Source organism: Saccopteryx leptura, chromosome 1, assembly GCF_036850995.1.
Source record: "Saccopteryx leptura isolate mSacLep1 chromosome 1, mSacLep1_pri_phased_curated, whole genome shotgun sequence".
In the NCBI taxonomy this organism is placed as follows: Eukaryota; Metazoa; Chordata; class Mammalia; order Chiroptera; family Emballonuridae; genus Saccopteryx; species Saccopteryx leptura.
The window spans coordinates 56,869,828-56,886,668 of record NC_089503.1 but is presented as its reverse complement, the minus strand read 5'-3'; the positions used below and the strand labels follow the sequence as shown (position 1 = coordinate 56,886,668).

Here is a 16,841-nt window from a genome sequence, read left to right as displayed (position 1 = left end):
CTACAGACATTTAAAAAGGATAATAAAAAATGTTACGGGCCCTGGCTAGTTGGCTCAGCGGTAGAGTGTCGACCTGGCGTGCGGGGGACCCGGGTTCGATTCCCGACCAGGGCACATAGGAGAAGAGCCCATTTGCTTCTCCACCCCCTCCTCCTTCCTCTCTGTCTCTCTCTTCCCCTCCCGCAGCGGAGGCTCCATTGGAGCAAGGATGGCCTGGTGCTGGGGATGGCTCCTTGGCCTCTGCCCCAGGCGCTAGAGTGGCTCTGGTCGCAACAGAGCGACGCCCCGGAGGAGCAGAGCATCGCCCCCTGGTGGGCAGAGCGTCGCCCCTGGTGGGCGTGCCGGGTGGATTCTGGTCGGGCGCATGCGGGAGTCTGTCTCTCCCCGTTTCCAGCTTCAGAAAAAAAAAATGTTACGAATAATTTTATGCCAACAAATTTGGTGATGCTGAATTACACAAATTCCTTAGAAGTAACAAATTATCAATACTGACTCGAGAATAAACTAGAAACCTCAACAGCCCCGTATGTATTTTTAAAATTGATTTTGTACTTTTAAAACTTTAATTGGACATTTTGTAAAAAGAATATTAAAAAATCAAGCGGAAAAATAAATGTAAAAAACACATTTACAATAAAGAACTTATGTCCATGGTCAGCACATGATGCAGAGTGCAGATGATATGTATACTTGAAACATAGTTTTATTAACCAATGTAATCCCCATAAATTCAATTAAAAAAAAAATTCAGAATATATATATAAAAAATGGCGCAGTGGATAGAGTGTCGGACTGAGATGAGGAATGACCCAGGTTCGAGACCCTGAGGTCTCGAACTAGTGAAGAACTATTACAACACAACAAGTTACCCTATAAAATCTTGACAAAAGATTTGAACAGCTACTTTAGCAAGGACTACAGATGGTAAAGAAGAACATGAAAAAATGTTTAACATAATTAGGCATTAGAAAAATGTAAATTAAAACACAATTTTAGTTATATATACTTTATCATAACCAAAGGCTTACTATTTTATAATTAATAGTTAAATACCCTATATTTAAAAGGAAGTATTTGAAAAATGGAAATAAAATGTGAACTGTCAGCCCAATGGATAGAGCATGGAGGACCCTGGTTTCAAACACCGAGGTCGCTGGCTTGAGCAAGGGATCACTTGCTCTGCTGGAGCCCCCCCCTCCCCCCGTCAAGGTACATATGAGACAGAATCAAGGAACAACGGAATGACTAAGGTGCCGCAACAAAGAATTGATGCTTCTCATCTCTCTCCCTTCCTGTTTGTCCTCATCTGTTCCTCTCTCTGACTCTGTCAAAAAAAAAAAAAAGTGAACTGTCTGTTTTGGCTGGCGAAAACCCTTTAATGTTTCTGATACAATATAAAATATAGGTCCTGGCTGGTTGGCTCAATGGTAGAGCATCTCCTGGGCATGCAGACATCCTGAGTTTAATCCCCAATTAGGGCACACATGAGAAGTGACCATCTGCTTCTCTTCCTGGTCAGGGAACATGCAGGAGTCTGTTTCTCTATCTCCCCTGACTCACTTAAATAAAGAAATAAATAAATTTTAAAAATATATAAAATGACAATTCTGAGATAGTTTAAATTAATTGATTAGATGTAACAGCATGTATTAATATATATTACTGTAAGATAAATAAACCACTCATTTCTTATTAAAACATATACATACCACTATGTGAAATTCTACTATATGCCCACTATTATGGTAAAATTTTAAAAACAGACAATACCAAAATTGAAGGAATATAGAGCAACTAGAGATCTTGGTGGGAATGTAAAATGATATAAGCACTTTTGGATACAAATGCTCATAGCAACTTGATTCATAAGAGCTCAAAACAAGAAAACCTCTGTCCATCAATGAATGAATAAATTATGCAATAAAAATCTTTTGACATAAATCTCAAAATCATTTTGCCAAGTCAAAGAACCCAAGCACAAAAGATAACACACAGAATGATCCCAATTATATAAAATTCTAGAACAGCAAACAAATCTACAGTAATGATAAACTGGTCAGGAGTTGTCCTGGGTGGTGACTGAATGCAAAGGGGCATGAGGGACCTCTTTGGGTGTAATGTAAGTATCTTGATTGTGATGAGTTATATTATGTTAACGTCTTCAAAACATACTTTTATATATGCAAATTGTATCTCATTAAAGGTTATCAAAATAAACTTTAGGTTTCTAAGTCTAGTTCCAGTGCTCTTTCTATTCAACTCCTGTAAGTTATATTTTTATAGACTAATGGCAATTAGGCCATGTATAAAAGGGAAGAGACCCTCAAAAGCTCTTAGAGCCCTCAATTGACTGTATTTACCTGTCACTGTATAGTTTTAGAAGGTGAAAGCAGACGTCTTGAAGTGGTCTCCGTGAATCTTGTTCCTCCTCTACCACATAGCCAGAGCCTTCCAGGTATGAAGGAAGTGGAGAGCAGGCATATCTGTCACCCTCAGAGGTATTCTGAAGGTAGAAATTTGATAAAACAATACATCAGATGCAAGTGTGTTTCACAGATGCTATTATATCTGTTACTCAAGATGTGTTATTACGAATGATGTGATGCCCTTTCAAGGAATGTGTCAAAGATTTTAAAATTATTTATATCCGTAACATATTCCACTTGTCTTCAGGGGACTGGTAAAGACTTCAGATAGCTTTCTTTTCATTAATTTCACCACTCTTCTTGCCACAACGTTTATTACACACAGTTTCTTTATGGTTCCTTTTTTCCTGACAAATAATATCAAAGATAATAAAAATGGAGAGTAAGAAAAGAACTGAAGGCCCTGGCTAGTGGCTCAGTGGGGAGTGTCAGCCCAGCATACGGACATCCTGGTTTCAATCCCGGTCAGGACACATAGTGGAAGTGAACATCTGCTTCTCTTCCCCTCCTGTAGCCAGTGGCTCAAATGGTTGGAGTGTTGGCCCCGGGCACTTTATGATAGATCAGTTGGTCCGAACCTCAGGTGCTAAAAATAGCTTCGAACACTGGCTCTTCAGAGGGGTTGCCAGGTTGATCCTGGTCCAGATGAATGCAGGAGTCTATCTCACTATCTCCCCTCTTCTAACTTAGAAATTAGGAATAAAGAAAAAACCCTTTGATTTGGGGGTGAAAGAAAAAGTCAGCTGTAGATGAAACACATCATATTAAGTAAAACAGAAGCAGACATGTGGAGGTTAAGGATAGCCCTGTTCAGAGGCAGGAGAAAAGGAAAAGTTTCCCATCAGATTTTGTGGGTCCATTTCAATTTTATGGTACTTTTAAAAAAAGCAGGAAAAAGTATTATAAAATGTGATTTGATGTTTTTTTTCCTCTGGCAAAAACAGAACTACCAGGATTGTTGCTTGCTCCATTAGACATACATACCTGAAATGCTTCTTCATACATGCTGAGTGCCCTGGAAATGGAGGCTGTTGGTGGAAGCAAATACCAAAGATGGACAGCCAGGGAGCGTTTCCAATCCAACTGGGAGCACACATTAATTTGCTTCTGCTCTGAGAGCTGCCACACCTGTAGGTGACAAAAATCACCATCACAGCTACAAATTATAAGTTACCTTGTTACCGTCCAGGTCTGCAAGTTATTCACTTACTCAAGTAACACCTTAAATGATCTAGACAGCAGTGTTAATAATTCAGGAATAACATACACAGACACTAGGTGGCAAGTAATGGGGTGGACTGAGACAATCACTACTCTGAGAGGAGAGGAGAATCACTGAGGTCTTTGCACTGTGCACAGTTGCCAAATTAGAAAACTTAAAGATGTGAATAAACTCTGACCAGCTCCTTCCTTTTTGGAAGGTTACTTTAACCTTAAGGTGGCAATCAAACAGGCAGCAACAGACAATTGGCTTAAAATAATTATGCATAGGCACCTATAATGGACTAGAAGTGGCCATTAAAAAGAATGAGGCTGCCCAACATGAAAAATATTCATATACAGTAAGTAAAAAAACTGCTGCAATACTGTTATGTATAACTGATTTATTTGAATATACACATGTGTAAATATGCACATATGCATGTTGACATAAACATACAAGCCTAGAAAGAAAGAAAACAAATTATGCTGTTTATCACTATGGTATGGGATTAGTAAATTTTAACATTTTTTCTATATAACTACTATTTTTTTAAACAATGTATATGTTGTAACTTTAGAATTTTCCATTAAAAATAAATTGCTTATTCATAATAATGTACAATTAACAAATATGGCTATTTACCTTAAGCAATCTTGAATCTATGAGAAAATTTATGTAAGTTTATGAGAAAATAGGAAAATACCGGTTTTCCAGCCAACAGGGCAAAGATGCGCAATCTCTCATCCTGGATGAAGCAGTCAGCCTGGAGCTGATGCCAATCCACCAGCTGCATGGTCAGCAGCTCCCGGATGGACTGGCTACCCACCAACTGGGATAAAAGAAGGGCAAGACGATGATCTCCTATAAAAAAGAAACCCAGAAGATTTACAGACTTGGGGAAATACTTGGGGGAATTAATCTTATTTCTTTCTTCTAGCCCTCAGGACAGAAAAGTTAATACCTGTGACTGCTTTCTACAGTAGCGCCAAAATATTGATCAAGAACTTACCACTTTCTGCTTGAGTAGAAAATCATCAAAGTAGTTTAGTCTAAATTACTTAAGGAGTGTAGAGTACAGAGTTCAGTGACAGATCAGTATACTATTGCACTGCTTTTGTGACTCTAGATAAGGCACTTCATCTATAAACTAGAGGAAAATATCATTTGATTCAAAGGTTGGCAGTATTAAAACTAAGATGACATAGTGAAAATATGCCCAATTAGAATGTACTGTATAATGATACTGAGAAATGGCAAATTCAAACCTAAGAAAAAAACTTACACCATGATAGTCAACAGCCTTTTTCTTTTTGTATATGGGTCATTGATTACATGACTGTCAAGTACTGTTCTAACAGAAACTAAGGCTCTCAAATCATCTCAAATAGTTTCCTTCACAAACTAGACATGCTTGGAGGAAAGAAATCATGCATCAGGAACACATCCGGAAATGTGCTGCTAGGCCAAGTTGTCTCTCTGATACAGGTAGGTAATGAAAGCATGACTGGACTGTGATTCATGTAGTTAAAGTGCTGAGCCCACCTGACATTGAACTGATAGTATTCTATATGAATAATAATAAAAGAAAAAAAATAAAAGGTTATTTCTATATATCTACAGAACCCCAAAGAGAGTTTACTAGCCAACATATGTAAATATTCTGGGACCCTAAAGATGGTCAAGCTCAGAGAAAAAACTGGAGTATCATATTTCTTCCCTCTTTTTTTCCGAGTGAGAGGAGGGGAGACTGAGAGACAGACTCCTGTATGCATCCACCCAGCAAGCCCCCTATTCTGGGGATGCTCTGCTCATATAGGGATGATGTTCAGCAACGGAGCTATTTTTAGTGACAGGCAGAGGCCCAGCAATTCGCTGGAACCAATGGAGCCATGACTGTGCGAGTGGAAGAAAGACAGTAGGAGAGAGAGGGAGATGGTACTTGGGTTACAACAGTCTTGACATATGATGTTTCAAGTTTGACACTCACCCCCATAAAAACTTAAAAATTTAGACCTGAGTGTTTCAGCATACACTGTTAGTGTCATACTGACGAACTACATGGGTGAAATTGTTTGGTTGCTCATGGCGGGAGAATACACAGTCTAGTATATTTATGTCCTTTTCCCTTTTCTGTGGTTTAGTTGTGTTATGTTCTAGGATTATGATTTTACAACTTAGGATAGGTAAGTGACTCAGGCTAGAGTGTGTTAAGACTTACATCAAAATTCAGGTAACGTCACTGTTGTAGGAACAGAATTGTGTTGTAACCTAAGGAACCCCTGTATAGCCTGACCAGTGGTGGCACAGTGGATAAGTGTCAGTCTAGGATGCTGAGGGTCCCAGTTTGAAACCCTGAGGTCGCTGGATCATCGGGTTCAGAACGGGTTCGCCACCAGCTTGAGTGGGGTATGATCAACATGATCCCAAGGTTCCTGGACTAAAGCCAAAGGTTGCTGGCTTGAGCAAGGGTTCACTGAATCAGCTTGAGCCCCCACCCATCCACAAAGTCAAAGAACGTATAAGAAGCAGTCAAACGACTAAAGTGAAACAATTACAAACCGATGCTTCTCATCTCTCTCCTCCCTCTAACTCTCCCTTACTCTCCCACTCTCTAAATAATGAAAAATAGGAAAACCAGATATATATTCTTCCAGTTTTGGAAGTGAGAAGTTCAAAAGCAAGGCATACAAGGACCATATATCTTACAGACACCCTAGAGAAGACTCTGTTCCTTGCCTCCAGGTTTTTGTATCTATTAGCATTTTTTGACATGTGTCTGTATCTCTTTCTCTACTCTGTCTTCATATTGCCTTCTCTGTATTAGTTTTCTTAACTTCTCTATTGTTTTTATGTTTTTCATCTTTATCCATTATTGTTCTAATTTTTAATATTTCCTCTTCTTCTACCTTTGGGTTTACATTGCTCTTTTGCTAGTTTCCTTTTTCTTTATTTATAAGTGAGAGAAGGGAGATAGACAAAATCTCACATGTGCCCTGACCGGGGGTCCACCTGGCAACCACCGTCTGGAGTCGATGCTTGCAACCAAGCTATTTTAGGGCCTGAGGCAGATGGAGCCATCTTCAGCACCGAGGGCCAATGTGCTCAAACCAATCGAGCCATGGCTGCAAGGGAGTGGGGAGAAGAGGGAGGGTAATGAGTGGAGAAGCAGGTGGTTGTTTCTCTTGTGTGCCCTGACTGGGAATAGAACCCAGGCCATCCAAATGCCAGCTTGAGCTAACCAGTCAGGGTTCTTCTGCTAGTTTCTTAAGATAAAAGCTTAATTAAGTATTTCTTCTTTTTGGGTAGTTATCAGGTAACACTGGTTGCAGTGTTCAAGTATCCTATACTCTCGATTTTCTGTCTAGGTGTTTTATTAATTTCTTTTTTGAGAGAGAGAAACGGAGGGAAGGACAGATAGGAAGGGAAAGAAATTAGAAGTACCAATTCTTTGTTGCAGCACCTTAGTTGTTCACTGATTGTTTTCTTCTCTTATGTGCCTTGACCTGGGGAATCCAGCCAAGCCAGTGACCCCTTGGTCATGTCTAGGATCCCACACTCAAGCCAGTGACCCCACACACAAGCCAGATGAGCCTGTGCTCAAGCTGGTGACTTCGGGGTTTCGAACCTGGATCTTTTGTGTTCCAGGCTCACATTCTATCCCAGGCATGGCCAACATCCAGCCCACGGGCGCATCTAGCCTGTGTAATGAGTTTATGCAGCCCGCGATTAAATTTTTAATATTCTCCGCTACTTTAAAATCTCAGCTATTCAGAAGCGGAAGTGTCTTTGATTATTGGAAATCGAGATATTTAAGAAGATAGTGATACGCAGAAAAGAATTCTGCAAGTGACTAATCTAGGGTTAACTTCCAATAATCGGTTGAATGGATTTGCAGTACTTATTTTTTTTTTAAAATTCCATTATAGAGATTTACAACTTTTGTCACTCGTCTGTACTCGATATGAACTGTTTGATGTTTAGCGGCGATGTGAAACTCACATTCTTTTAAGTGGAGTTTGCAAGTGCGCACCCAAGGTCAAACAATTCATTATTTTTGTGATCAAGTGTGCTGAATCAAGTGGCACTGTAGCATAGACAATAGCCGCAGTTGATAACTGAAAACATGTCCAGGCTGTTTGTAAAATGAAATAATTGTTTTATTTGCGATATAACCCCTTCAAGCTCATTCTATTAATTAAATAATTTCAATTGATTGCGATAGTTTGGGTATTCATATGGTATATAATAGTATTTTTATTAAAGTATTTTTATTAAAATAATATTGTATTAAAATTTTTTCACTCACATTTATTCATAAACAAATTACATAAAATTTTGTTTACTTAAACAAATTGTTTTTGTATTTAACAGTCCTGTCTGTGAAAAAGTTTTCTTTCTAATCTGGCCCGGGGGCAAAAACTGTTGGCCACACCTGCTCTATTCACTGTGCCACTGCCTGGTCAGGCTACTGAAGCAGAAGGTTTTAGTAAGTTAAAGGTAGGGCCTTGCCAAAATTTTAATTTTAGGGTAAAGGAAAAAAAAAGGAGGGAAATACAGAGTTTGTGAATGAATAAATCTAAGGACCTGACTTCTGGCACTCCTTAAGATCCTCTTCCATTACATGAATGTGTGCTGGTGAGCATAACTTTATCTCTAATGTTTCACACACAATCTTTATAGCTTTATATGAAGTCATATTTACCTGCATTTTCTAGTTTTATTATAAATGCATATGTACCATATAAAATTAAAATAATTTTAATTAAGTAACTTTAACATTTAAGGTTCTAAAAACGTAACTAGTAGATAAAGTCCCTATTCTGGAGGTACCAGCAATCTTTTCGGAAAGTCTACACTTAATACTCAGGACAGAAGACAAAAGCAAATCCACAATTAAGGTGTAGGGACAGTGAGGGAGTAGGCAGAGGTGCAGAGAAGGACCATATGTCTTACCGGATTGCTGGGCCAGACAGCACGCCTCACTGATCCTCTTGCCCGTGAGGTAGCTGAAGACAGCCTCCACAGGGTTGTCTTTTCGGGTTAAGGAGACTTCTTCCTCAATCTGAGGTGCAGCAGTATGGGATAGCCAGCGAGAAAAAGCTCTTCTTCGCTCCAGAATCTGAATGTATTCACTGGGTTCATCTAGCTGGCTGTCAAGTTCCTTCAGGTTGCCCCATAGTGCTTCACATAATGTCCATGTAAGGCTCCACGGCTTCACAACTAAGGAAAGGACAGGAAAATAATGCTATGACACAAAGTCTTACAGTAACTACAGAGAGGGCATTGCTGTAATTGTGGTGTAAAAACACATAAATTAGTAACTACCCTAAACAGTCACTCAAGTTATTTACTGAATCTGTAACCACCTCACTCAGCCATGTCTTATAAGCTCCAGAGGTGTGTGGTGTAACTGCTTGTTCACTCTATATTCCTGTGGAGCTTATATAACAGATATAACTATGTAGATGCTTTTTCTTTTTTAAGTGAGAAGAGGAGAAATAGTGAGACAGACTCCTGCATGCGCCCCAATCGGGATCCCCTGTCTGGTGGTAATCAGCTGAGCTAATTTTGGTGCCTATGGTTGATTCTCAGATCAATCAAGCCATACTCAGAGCCCAGGGTTGAAACTCAAATCAGTCAAGCCACTGGCTGCAGGAGAAGAGAAAGAAAGAGAAAAGAGGGGAAAAGGGAGGAGAAGAGAAACAGATGGTCACTTTTCTTGTGTGTCTTAACCAGGAATTAAACCCAGAATGTCCATTCATTGGTCTGACGCTCTATCCACTGAACAAACCTGCCAGGGCCTCAATTCCTCTTTAAACTTTCCTCTAGCCTAAGTATGAATAATGTAATCTCAAATAATAGAGAGAAGTTATTTGATTTCATTAAATTCTGTTTACAAAATGCTTTAAAAAACATAAAGTGCTCTATAAACCTGTGAGGGATTATTCTCCTTTGCTGCAGGCACAGCCTAACATTTAGTGAGTCTAAATGACACTGCTCAAAGTACTGAAGAGTAAGCCAACTCTAAGATAAAGGTTTATAGTGAGCACATGAACAGTTTATTCTTGTACTATTACTTATTATTGTATTATTTTCCATAGTAACTCTGAACCTACTTTTGGCCCACCCTGTATACAATGTGACTATACAATAGTTACTATCTTCATTTTATAGATGAGGAAGTGAGGTAATGTTAAGTGACTTGCTCAATGTTACAGGCAATATATAGCAGAGCCAGGATTTAAACCCAAGTAATGAGTCCAGCTCTTTATCCTGGGGCACTATGTATATTGCCACTCAAGAAGGAAAACAAAAAGGAATCACTGCTTGCCACTTTAAGCCACTAAAAAGTATGCACTGAGAAGTTGACTCACATTTTTGAAAAGAAGATGAGACAACAAAAGCAAACACAAATAACTGAACATAATTCCCAAAATATGTAGTATGGAATATTCTAATAGTCTCCATTTTTCAATAAAGGTGATATTGTAAAACATTGTGAAACATGGAATTATAATTTTTATTATTTAAAATAGTAAGTTCCCAAATTTAAAAAAAGACCTTCATCAAAGTATTAGTTCAGAAAAACATGGTCACAATAGTTATGGAGAGACAACTATGAGAGAGGTCAGACAGGGAATTATAAAAACAAAAGTTGTTGGGAAGACCAAGCGGGAATTAAACTGGACATGGAAGAATGGATATAATTTAGAAAAGCAGGAAGAAAGGAATTTCTATATTCTCTGTGTGGGTAAAGCAATGTGATTTCGATTTCATAAATCCAGGAGATCTGACTGGCTATATAGTTCCTTTGAATAAGAATTTGTATATTAAAGGTCATAAGAGTAAATACAAACACTGGCATTAATTTCTCCTTGCTTGGGATTTTTTGCTTACCCAAACTCAACTACAAGCAAGTGCTCAGGCATTACCTACTTAGTATATTGGCATATTGAAATTTATCCTCCTATAACACATGCTCCTACCCGTGTTCCTGGGATAGCAAAGGTTATAAGCATAGTCCATACTCACTTTGTGCTTCCAGTAAATCTCCCAATGCTTCCTTAACCCAATCTGCATAGTCATGAATGACAGCAACTCCTGGATTGGGAACAATGAGAGGACACAGCTCATCCACATGGACAGTGCTATGTTTTAATTTGAGCTCCAGGGGTATCTGGTATAACTGTAGGTCTTCATCCAGCTTCTTTTCTTTCAAACTGAGTTTTTCCAAATGAACTTTGAATGGAAACTCAGTTAAGCTACAAAGGCAAATGACAAGATAGAAAATAAAGATAAGATAGAAGCTAGAATTTTCCCACAACTCAAACTGCTTCTTTTTTATGGTTACAAATACAATGCAAAAGAGAATGTTTTAAAAGAAATTTTGTTTCCTAATACAAACTATAATAAACTTATTTGCTATATACTGAGTAACCCAATTATCTGACCCATGCATTCAGAACCCAAAGTCTACTTAGCTAAAGTTCTAACAAACATGGGAAATCAGTTAGACTTGGAACTGACTTCAGCATGCATCTGAATACTATGAAACCCAGGGGCCAAAAACTGTGATGCCCATTTCTCAAATTATACCCTGTAAGGTATCAAGAGTCACTGAAGAACTGACTCAAGATTAAGATAAGCACATAGTCAATCTGGCCATGATTGAATTTTTAAGGTATTAACCACCACCAAAATATCATGACACCACACATAATCCAAGTTTAGGATCAATATTCCTAATTGTGAGGTTAAAGAGAAAATACTGTTTATTTCTTCAAAGTCAACTTTAAAAACTAGTAATAGGCACCCTGGCTGGTTGGCTAAGTGGTAGAGTGTCAGCCCGGCGTATGGATGTCCCATGTTCAATTCTAGGCCAGGGCACACAGGAGAAGTGCCCATCTGCTTCACCACTTGCCCCCGCTTCTCTCTCTTTCTTCTCCCTTCCTGCAGCCAAGGCTTGATTGAGGGAGTTGGCCCTGGGCACTGAGGATGACTCCATGGCCCTGCCTCAGGCATTAAAAAAATGGCTCCAGTTGCAATGGAGCAAGGGACTGAGATGGGTAGAGCATAGCCCCCTAGTGGGCTTGCCAGGTGGATTCTAGCTGGGGCACATGCAGGAATCTGTCTCTGCCTCCTCTCCTCTCACTAAAAACAAACAAACAAACAAACAAAAAACCAGTAATAGGCGATCAGTCACTTAATCTGCAGTAAAGATAGAACAATTCGTTATAATTATGAAAAGTAAATAGGAAACTGTTATGATTGTCCACAGTTCAAACACTCATTTTATGAGTTCTAGATACAGGAAGTGTGTTTAGTTGAGACTATACCTTATATAGAGAGAAATCACAAATATCTAAGTGAGATAACAGAAAAAATGACTAATGTAATAAAAAGGATGAAAGCCCAAGGAATGCTGCAGCATGAGTTTTGCTTCTGTGCTTTTTATACTTTGATGATACAAATGGAATTATTTTACTAATCATTTTAGTTCTTAATTATAGAAATATGTTCTGCTATCTGAAATTGTAATAAGAATACATTAGAAAGATTTCCTGATGAGAAAACTTTTTTTCTCACCTACCATGTTGCCTTTCTCAAAAAGCATCAAGAAATGTGACTCACGATTTAATAGCTACTGGATTAGGCAGGAATCCATATTCCACAGAATCAGCAATCTGATGATTTTCCAGTTCATAAGAGCCACACAGCTGTTCTCCACTATTAGCAAGAGTCCAGTTGGGGCCCCAACCAACCCGAAATGAGCGTCCCATAAATAGGGCCATGTCCATCAAGAGTTTCCCCCTGCCATAGGTAACAGACTTTTCCAGAGGGACTAGGCCCGGTTGTCGGCGAGTACCCACTGTTTTCAACTGAACCTCAGGGACAGGGCTGGAAACTGTAAACACAGAGGTCAGGGGTGGAGGGACAGACCAAGTAGATGTAGATGGAATATTCATCAAAGATGATGATTTGGGAGTGCGACATTCTTGCACAGAGGCACTTAGTGAAAAGAAAGCTCCACTTGAAAATTTTGATTGTAGTAGCCCACCAACTAAAATAAGGGGAGAGGGGGAGAAAAGGCTATTAGAAAATACATACTATTGCTTCTTGAACAATAATCAGTGAGGTTGAAATTATAGCTTAACCAAACTAAGTCAATCAGACATAGAGGACCAGAATCAGGTTAAGTCAGATACTTTAGAAATTACTTTCAACCAGAAAATCAAGAAAGAAATTCTCATGATGATGAAATCAGTAATAACAACATTAATAATAAACACTACTACTACTATTTAAAAAAATTATTTAGTGCTTATCTACAGCAAACCCTGCACGAGCAATTTGAATAAACTGTTTCATTTCATCCTTCAATAAGCTCATTAAGTGAAAAACGTATCTTCATTTTATAGGTAAAAAAACCCAAAACAAAACCTGGTCTCAAATCCAAATCCACAAAGCTCCTAAAATGGCAGGATTGAAAGATGACACCAGTGCTCATAACCCTATCAGAATGCTAAATGTAACCATTTCTCAAGTCAATATAAAAAGCTTAATGAGATCAAAACTTAAAATTCCTACCACTGTAATGCTCAATGCTAGACTGAAGGAAACAAGAGACCCACTTGCATCTTATGGTTGCTCATGTGCCTTTCAGAAAGACGGTTTTGATTACTAATGTCTGTTTTTCGATTTTATATTATTTCTGTTTAAAGCAAGGCTTTAATTATTAAAATATGAGATTTTTCAGTAGTGCCCATTATGAAAAAGAGCTATTAATGTTTAACTGATGCTTTACTAAAGTATTAAAAGCAAAGTTAGCCTGACCAGGCAGTGGCCAGTGGATAAAGCGTCAGACTGGGATGCAGAGGACCTAGGTTAGAAACCTAGAGGTCACCAGCTTAAGCGTGGGTTCATCTGGCTTGAGCATAGGCTCACCAGCTTGAGCAAGGGGTCACTGACTCTGCTGTAACCTCTGATCAAGCCACATATGAGAAAGCAATCAATGAACAACTAAGGAGCTGCAAAAAAGAATTGATGTTTCTCATCTCTCTCCCTTCCTGTCTGTTCCTACCTGTCCCTCTCTGTCACAAAAAAATAAAGAAAAAAGGAAAGTTAATACATTAGGGCTCTCAAATTTAAGAAGTAACATTTAATTTTTAAGACAACATAAATCTCTTCCTTGTAGTTCCACTGGTTTTCAAAATATTGCTATATTACATATGCTTATGTTCTGTTTACAGTAATACTCTATCTCAATCCCACACACATAGATACAAGCCCACTAGAAAAGGGAAGCTTTAAAATCAAACATGTTATGACATCCATGGGAATTTGAGGTGTAGGTTAAAGTGGAAATCTGACAAGTTTTGTATACTAGGAGAAGCAACATTTGCTCCTAGAAGGCAATAAGGACAGTGTCAAGATCGCAAAATAGCAGTACAATGCAGAACTTACTATTTCTTGTCAATAACAATTAGAAAATGTGAGATTATGTAATCCACATTCATAAGCAAATGAAAACATGACCCTAAACAAACAAACAAACAAAAAAGCCTTTTTCTCCATTTTACAGTGGCACCAATAAGGTAAGTCCTGGTTTTTAAAAACTAGCCCCAGCTAACAGATATATATGATTACATTTCCTCTTGGCATCCTTGTCATCATTGCCTTTAGGGGGACATTTGCTAGAGCAGGCAACTCAATTTAGAAGATAATGTGGAAAGTAGGACTTTACAGCCTTCTTTAAAACAGCATCTTTTATAGTACCTAATGAACGGGATTTTGATGAGTGGGATGCTGAAATGGGGAGTCTGGGAGAACAGATTTCTTGAGAAGCATCTGCTTTAGAAGAAAGGCGGTTGAAGCGTTGATCCAGGACTATATCTGTATCTTCCTCATCGGCAAGCAATGACGCTTTCATGATCTAAAAGGCAATATCTATAGAGTGAATGTGCTTTCCCAAATCCAAAAGCCATAATAGAAAAATGCAGTTTATAACAACTAATAAATAACTGCCTCAAGGCTGTGCCCAGAGCTGGTATAATATTTGCATAGCTCACTCAAACTTGTATGTACATGAAAGGTAGAAATTTTACAATAGTTCTTCTTTATATCTAGTTTTACCAAAGCCTGGCACATAGCAATCACTCACATGTTTGCTAAATGAATAGTTTCAAAGTCAAACATAAGCCAAAGGCTAAACGCACAACATACCAAAAGGCATGGAAAAGGGGGAAGCTGAGAGCTTCAAGAAACCTATCTACTTTTAATTTTTAACTTTTATGGAACACTTTCAAGAGCCTTAAAACAACCCTATGAAGTAAACAAAGTAATATTTTATAGAGAAAAATCCAGTGTTCATAGATATTAAATGACTTGTTGCCTAAACTCACAAAGTAATAGTTATAAAACTGGGATCAAAATCCAGGCCTTCTTGACTCTGGCTGGTTGGCTCAGCGGCAGAGCATTGGCCCGGCATGTGGAAGTCCCGGGTTTGATTCCTGACCAGGGCACACAGGAGAAGCGCCCATCTGCTTCTCCACCCTTCCCCCTCTCCTTTCTCTCTGTCTCCCTCTTCTCCCGCAGCCAAGGCTCCACTGGAGCAAAATTGGCCCAGGCACTGAGGATGGCTCCATGGCCTCCACCACAGGCACTAGAATGGTCCCATTTGCAGCAGAACAACAGCCCAGATGGGCAGAGCATCGCCCCCTGGTGGGCATTCCAGGTGGATCTCAGTGGGGTGCATGCCGGAGTCCTTCTCTCTGCCTCCCTACTTCTCACTTCAGAAAAATACAAAAAAATTACAAAAAAAAAAAAAAAAAATCCGGGTTTTCTTAATGTTAACAGTCTTCCATCCCCATAATGAGAAAATAAGGCACTCAATGCTCTTTAATAAAGATACTTAAGGCCCTGGCCGGATGGCTCAGCGGTAGAGTGTCGGCCTGGCGTGCAGGAGTCCTGGGTTCGATTCCCGGCCAGGGCACACAGGAGAAGCACCCATCTGCTTCTCCACCCCTCCCCCTCTCCTTCCTCTCTCTTCCCCTCCCGCAGCCAAGGCTCCATTGGAGCAAAGATGGCCCGGGCACTGAGTATGGCTCTGTGGCCTCTGCCTCAGGTGCTAGAATGGCTCTGAATGCAACAGAGCGATGCCCCAGAGGGGCAGAGCATCGCCCTCTGGTGGGCATGATGCTGGGTGGATCCCGGTCAGGCGCATGCGGGAGTCTGTCTGACTGCCTCCCCGTTTCCAGCTTCGGAAAAATGAAAAAAAAAAAAAAAGATACTTAAGATTATGCAAGAAAAATAAGTATTATTTTGGCTTCCTGTTATAGCAAGGGTGGGTGGGTTAGGACTTCACCTGTAAGACATGTGGATTAATTCCCAGAGAAGATGCAATGTGTGTTGAGGCGGACACAGGTTCCTGATCCTCAGGCATGCTCTCTTCTAACATGGAATCCAAAACTCGCTCCTGGGTGATATCTATCATGTCACTGTCCAGTTCCACAACCCTCCCTAACTGTTCCACCTCTGGGCTCTGGCTCTGTAGACAGCAGAAAGATCAGGGAAGCAGCATTAAATGACACCAAATAGAGAGAACATCGAGACATAGGTAGTTTATTCAGAATATGATATAGCAATATTAAATTCTGCCCATTCTATACAATGTGAGGTAGCATATTTGCTAAAGATTTAACAATTATTCAAAAATCCCCACTTTAAGTACTTCAGATTCAAATAAGAGTTCATAGAATTACCTTGTTTGTATTATAGTCTGGTGTGTGGAACTTAAGGCAACAGCCATAATGCACACATGGTGGTCTTCATACAAATACTGTGCCTTACCTGATTTAGCTAGCATCTACCATTTTCCAATTTACAGAGGGTCACCCTGTCCTCACAGTGCTTTATAGCCAGAAAACAGTGGGAAAGACAAAAGTACAAATATCAGTTTCCAGTAACTGCATTTTATTTTTTTAGAGACAGAGAGGGGAAGGCAAGAAAATAGGGAAGGAAGAGAAACGAAGAGAGGAAGAGAGGGGGACGGGTGAAGGAAAGGGGATAGAGGGGGAGAGAAGGGAAAGGAAGGGAGAGGTAAGAGGGAAGCATTCATTTGTTGTTCCACTTAGTTGTGCATTCATTGGTCGCTTCCCATATGTGCACTGACTGGGGATTGAACCTGCAACCTTGGTGTTTCAGGTTGACAA

General features: G+C 39.4%; 1 protein-coding gene across 5 annotated transcripts in view; it reads right to left on the bottom strand.

Annotated features, from left to right (window-relative positions):
• The window catches only part of NUP98 (nucleoporin 98 and 96 precursor), a 136,268-nt gene that overhangs the window by 14,508 nt on the left and 104,919 nt on the right, over positions 1–16,841 (bottom strand). For all 5 annotated transcript variants that reach the window (XM_066367287.1, XM_066367314.1, XM_066367324.1 and 2 more), the window contains 8 exons: positions 15,995–16,177; positions 14,407–14,563; positions 12,262–12,691; positions 10,663–10,892; positions 8,584–8,850; positions 4,334–4,491; positions 3,411–3,554; positions 2,361–2,503 (listed from right to left, as the gene is read on the bottom strand). In XM_066367287.1, coding sequence (XP_066223384.1) covers positions 2,361–2,503; positions 3,411–3,554; positions 4,334–4,491; positions 8,584–8,850; positions 10,663–10,892; positions 12,262–12,691; positions 14,407–14,563; positions 15,995–16,177 — 1,712 coding nt within the window. The remainder of the gene's footprint in view (positions 1–2,360; positions 2,504–3,410; positions 3,555–4,333; positions 4,492–8,583; positions 8,851–10,662; positions 10,893–12,261; positions 12,692–14,406; positions 14,564–15,994; positions 16,178–16,841) is intronic.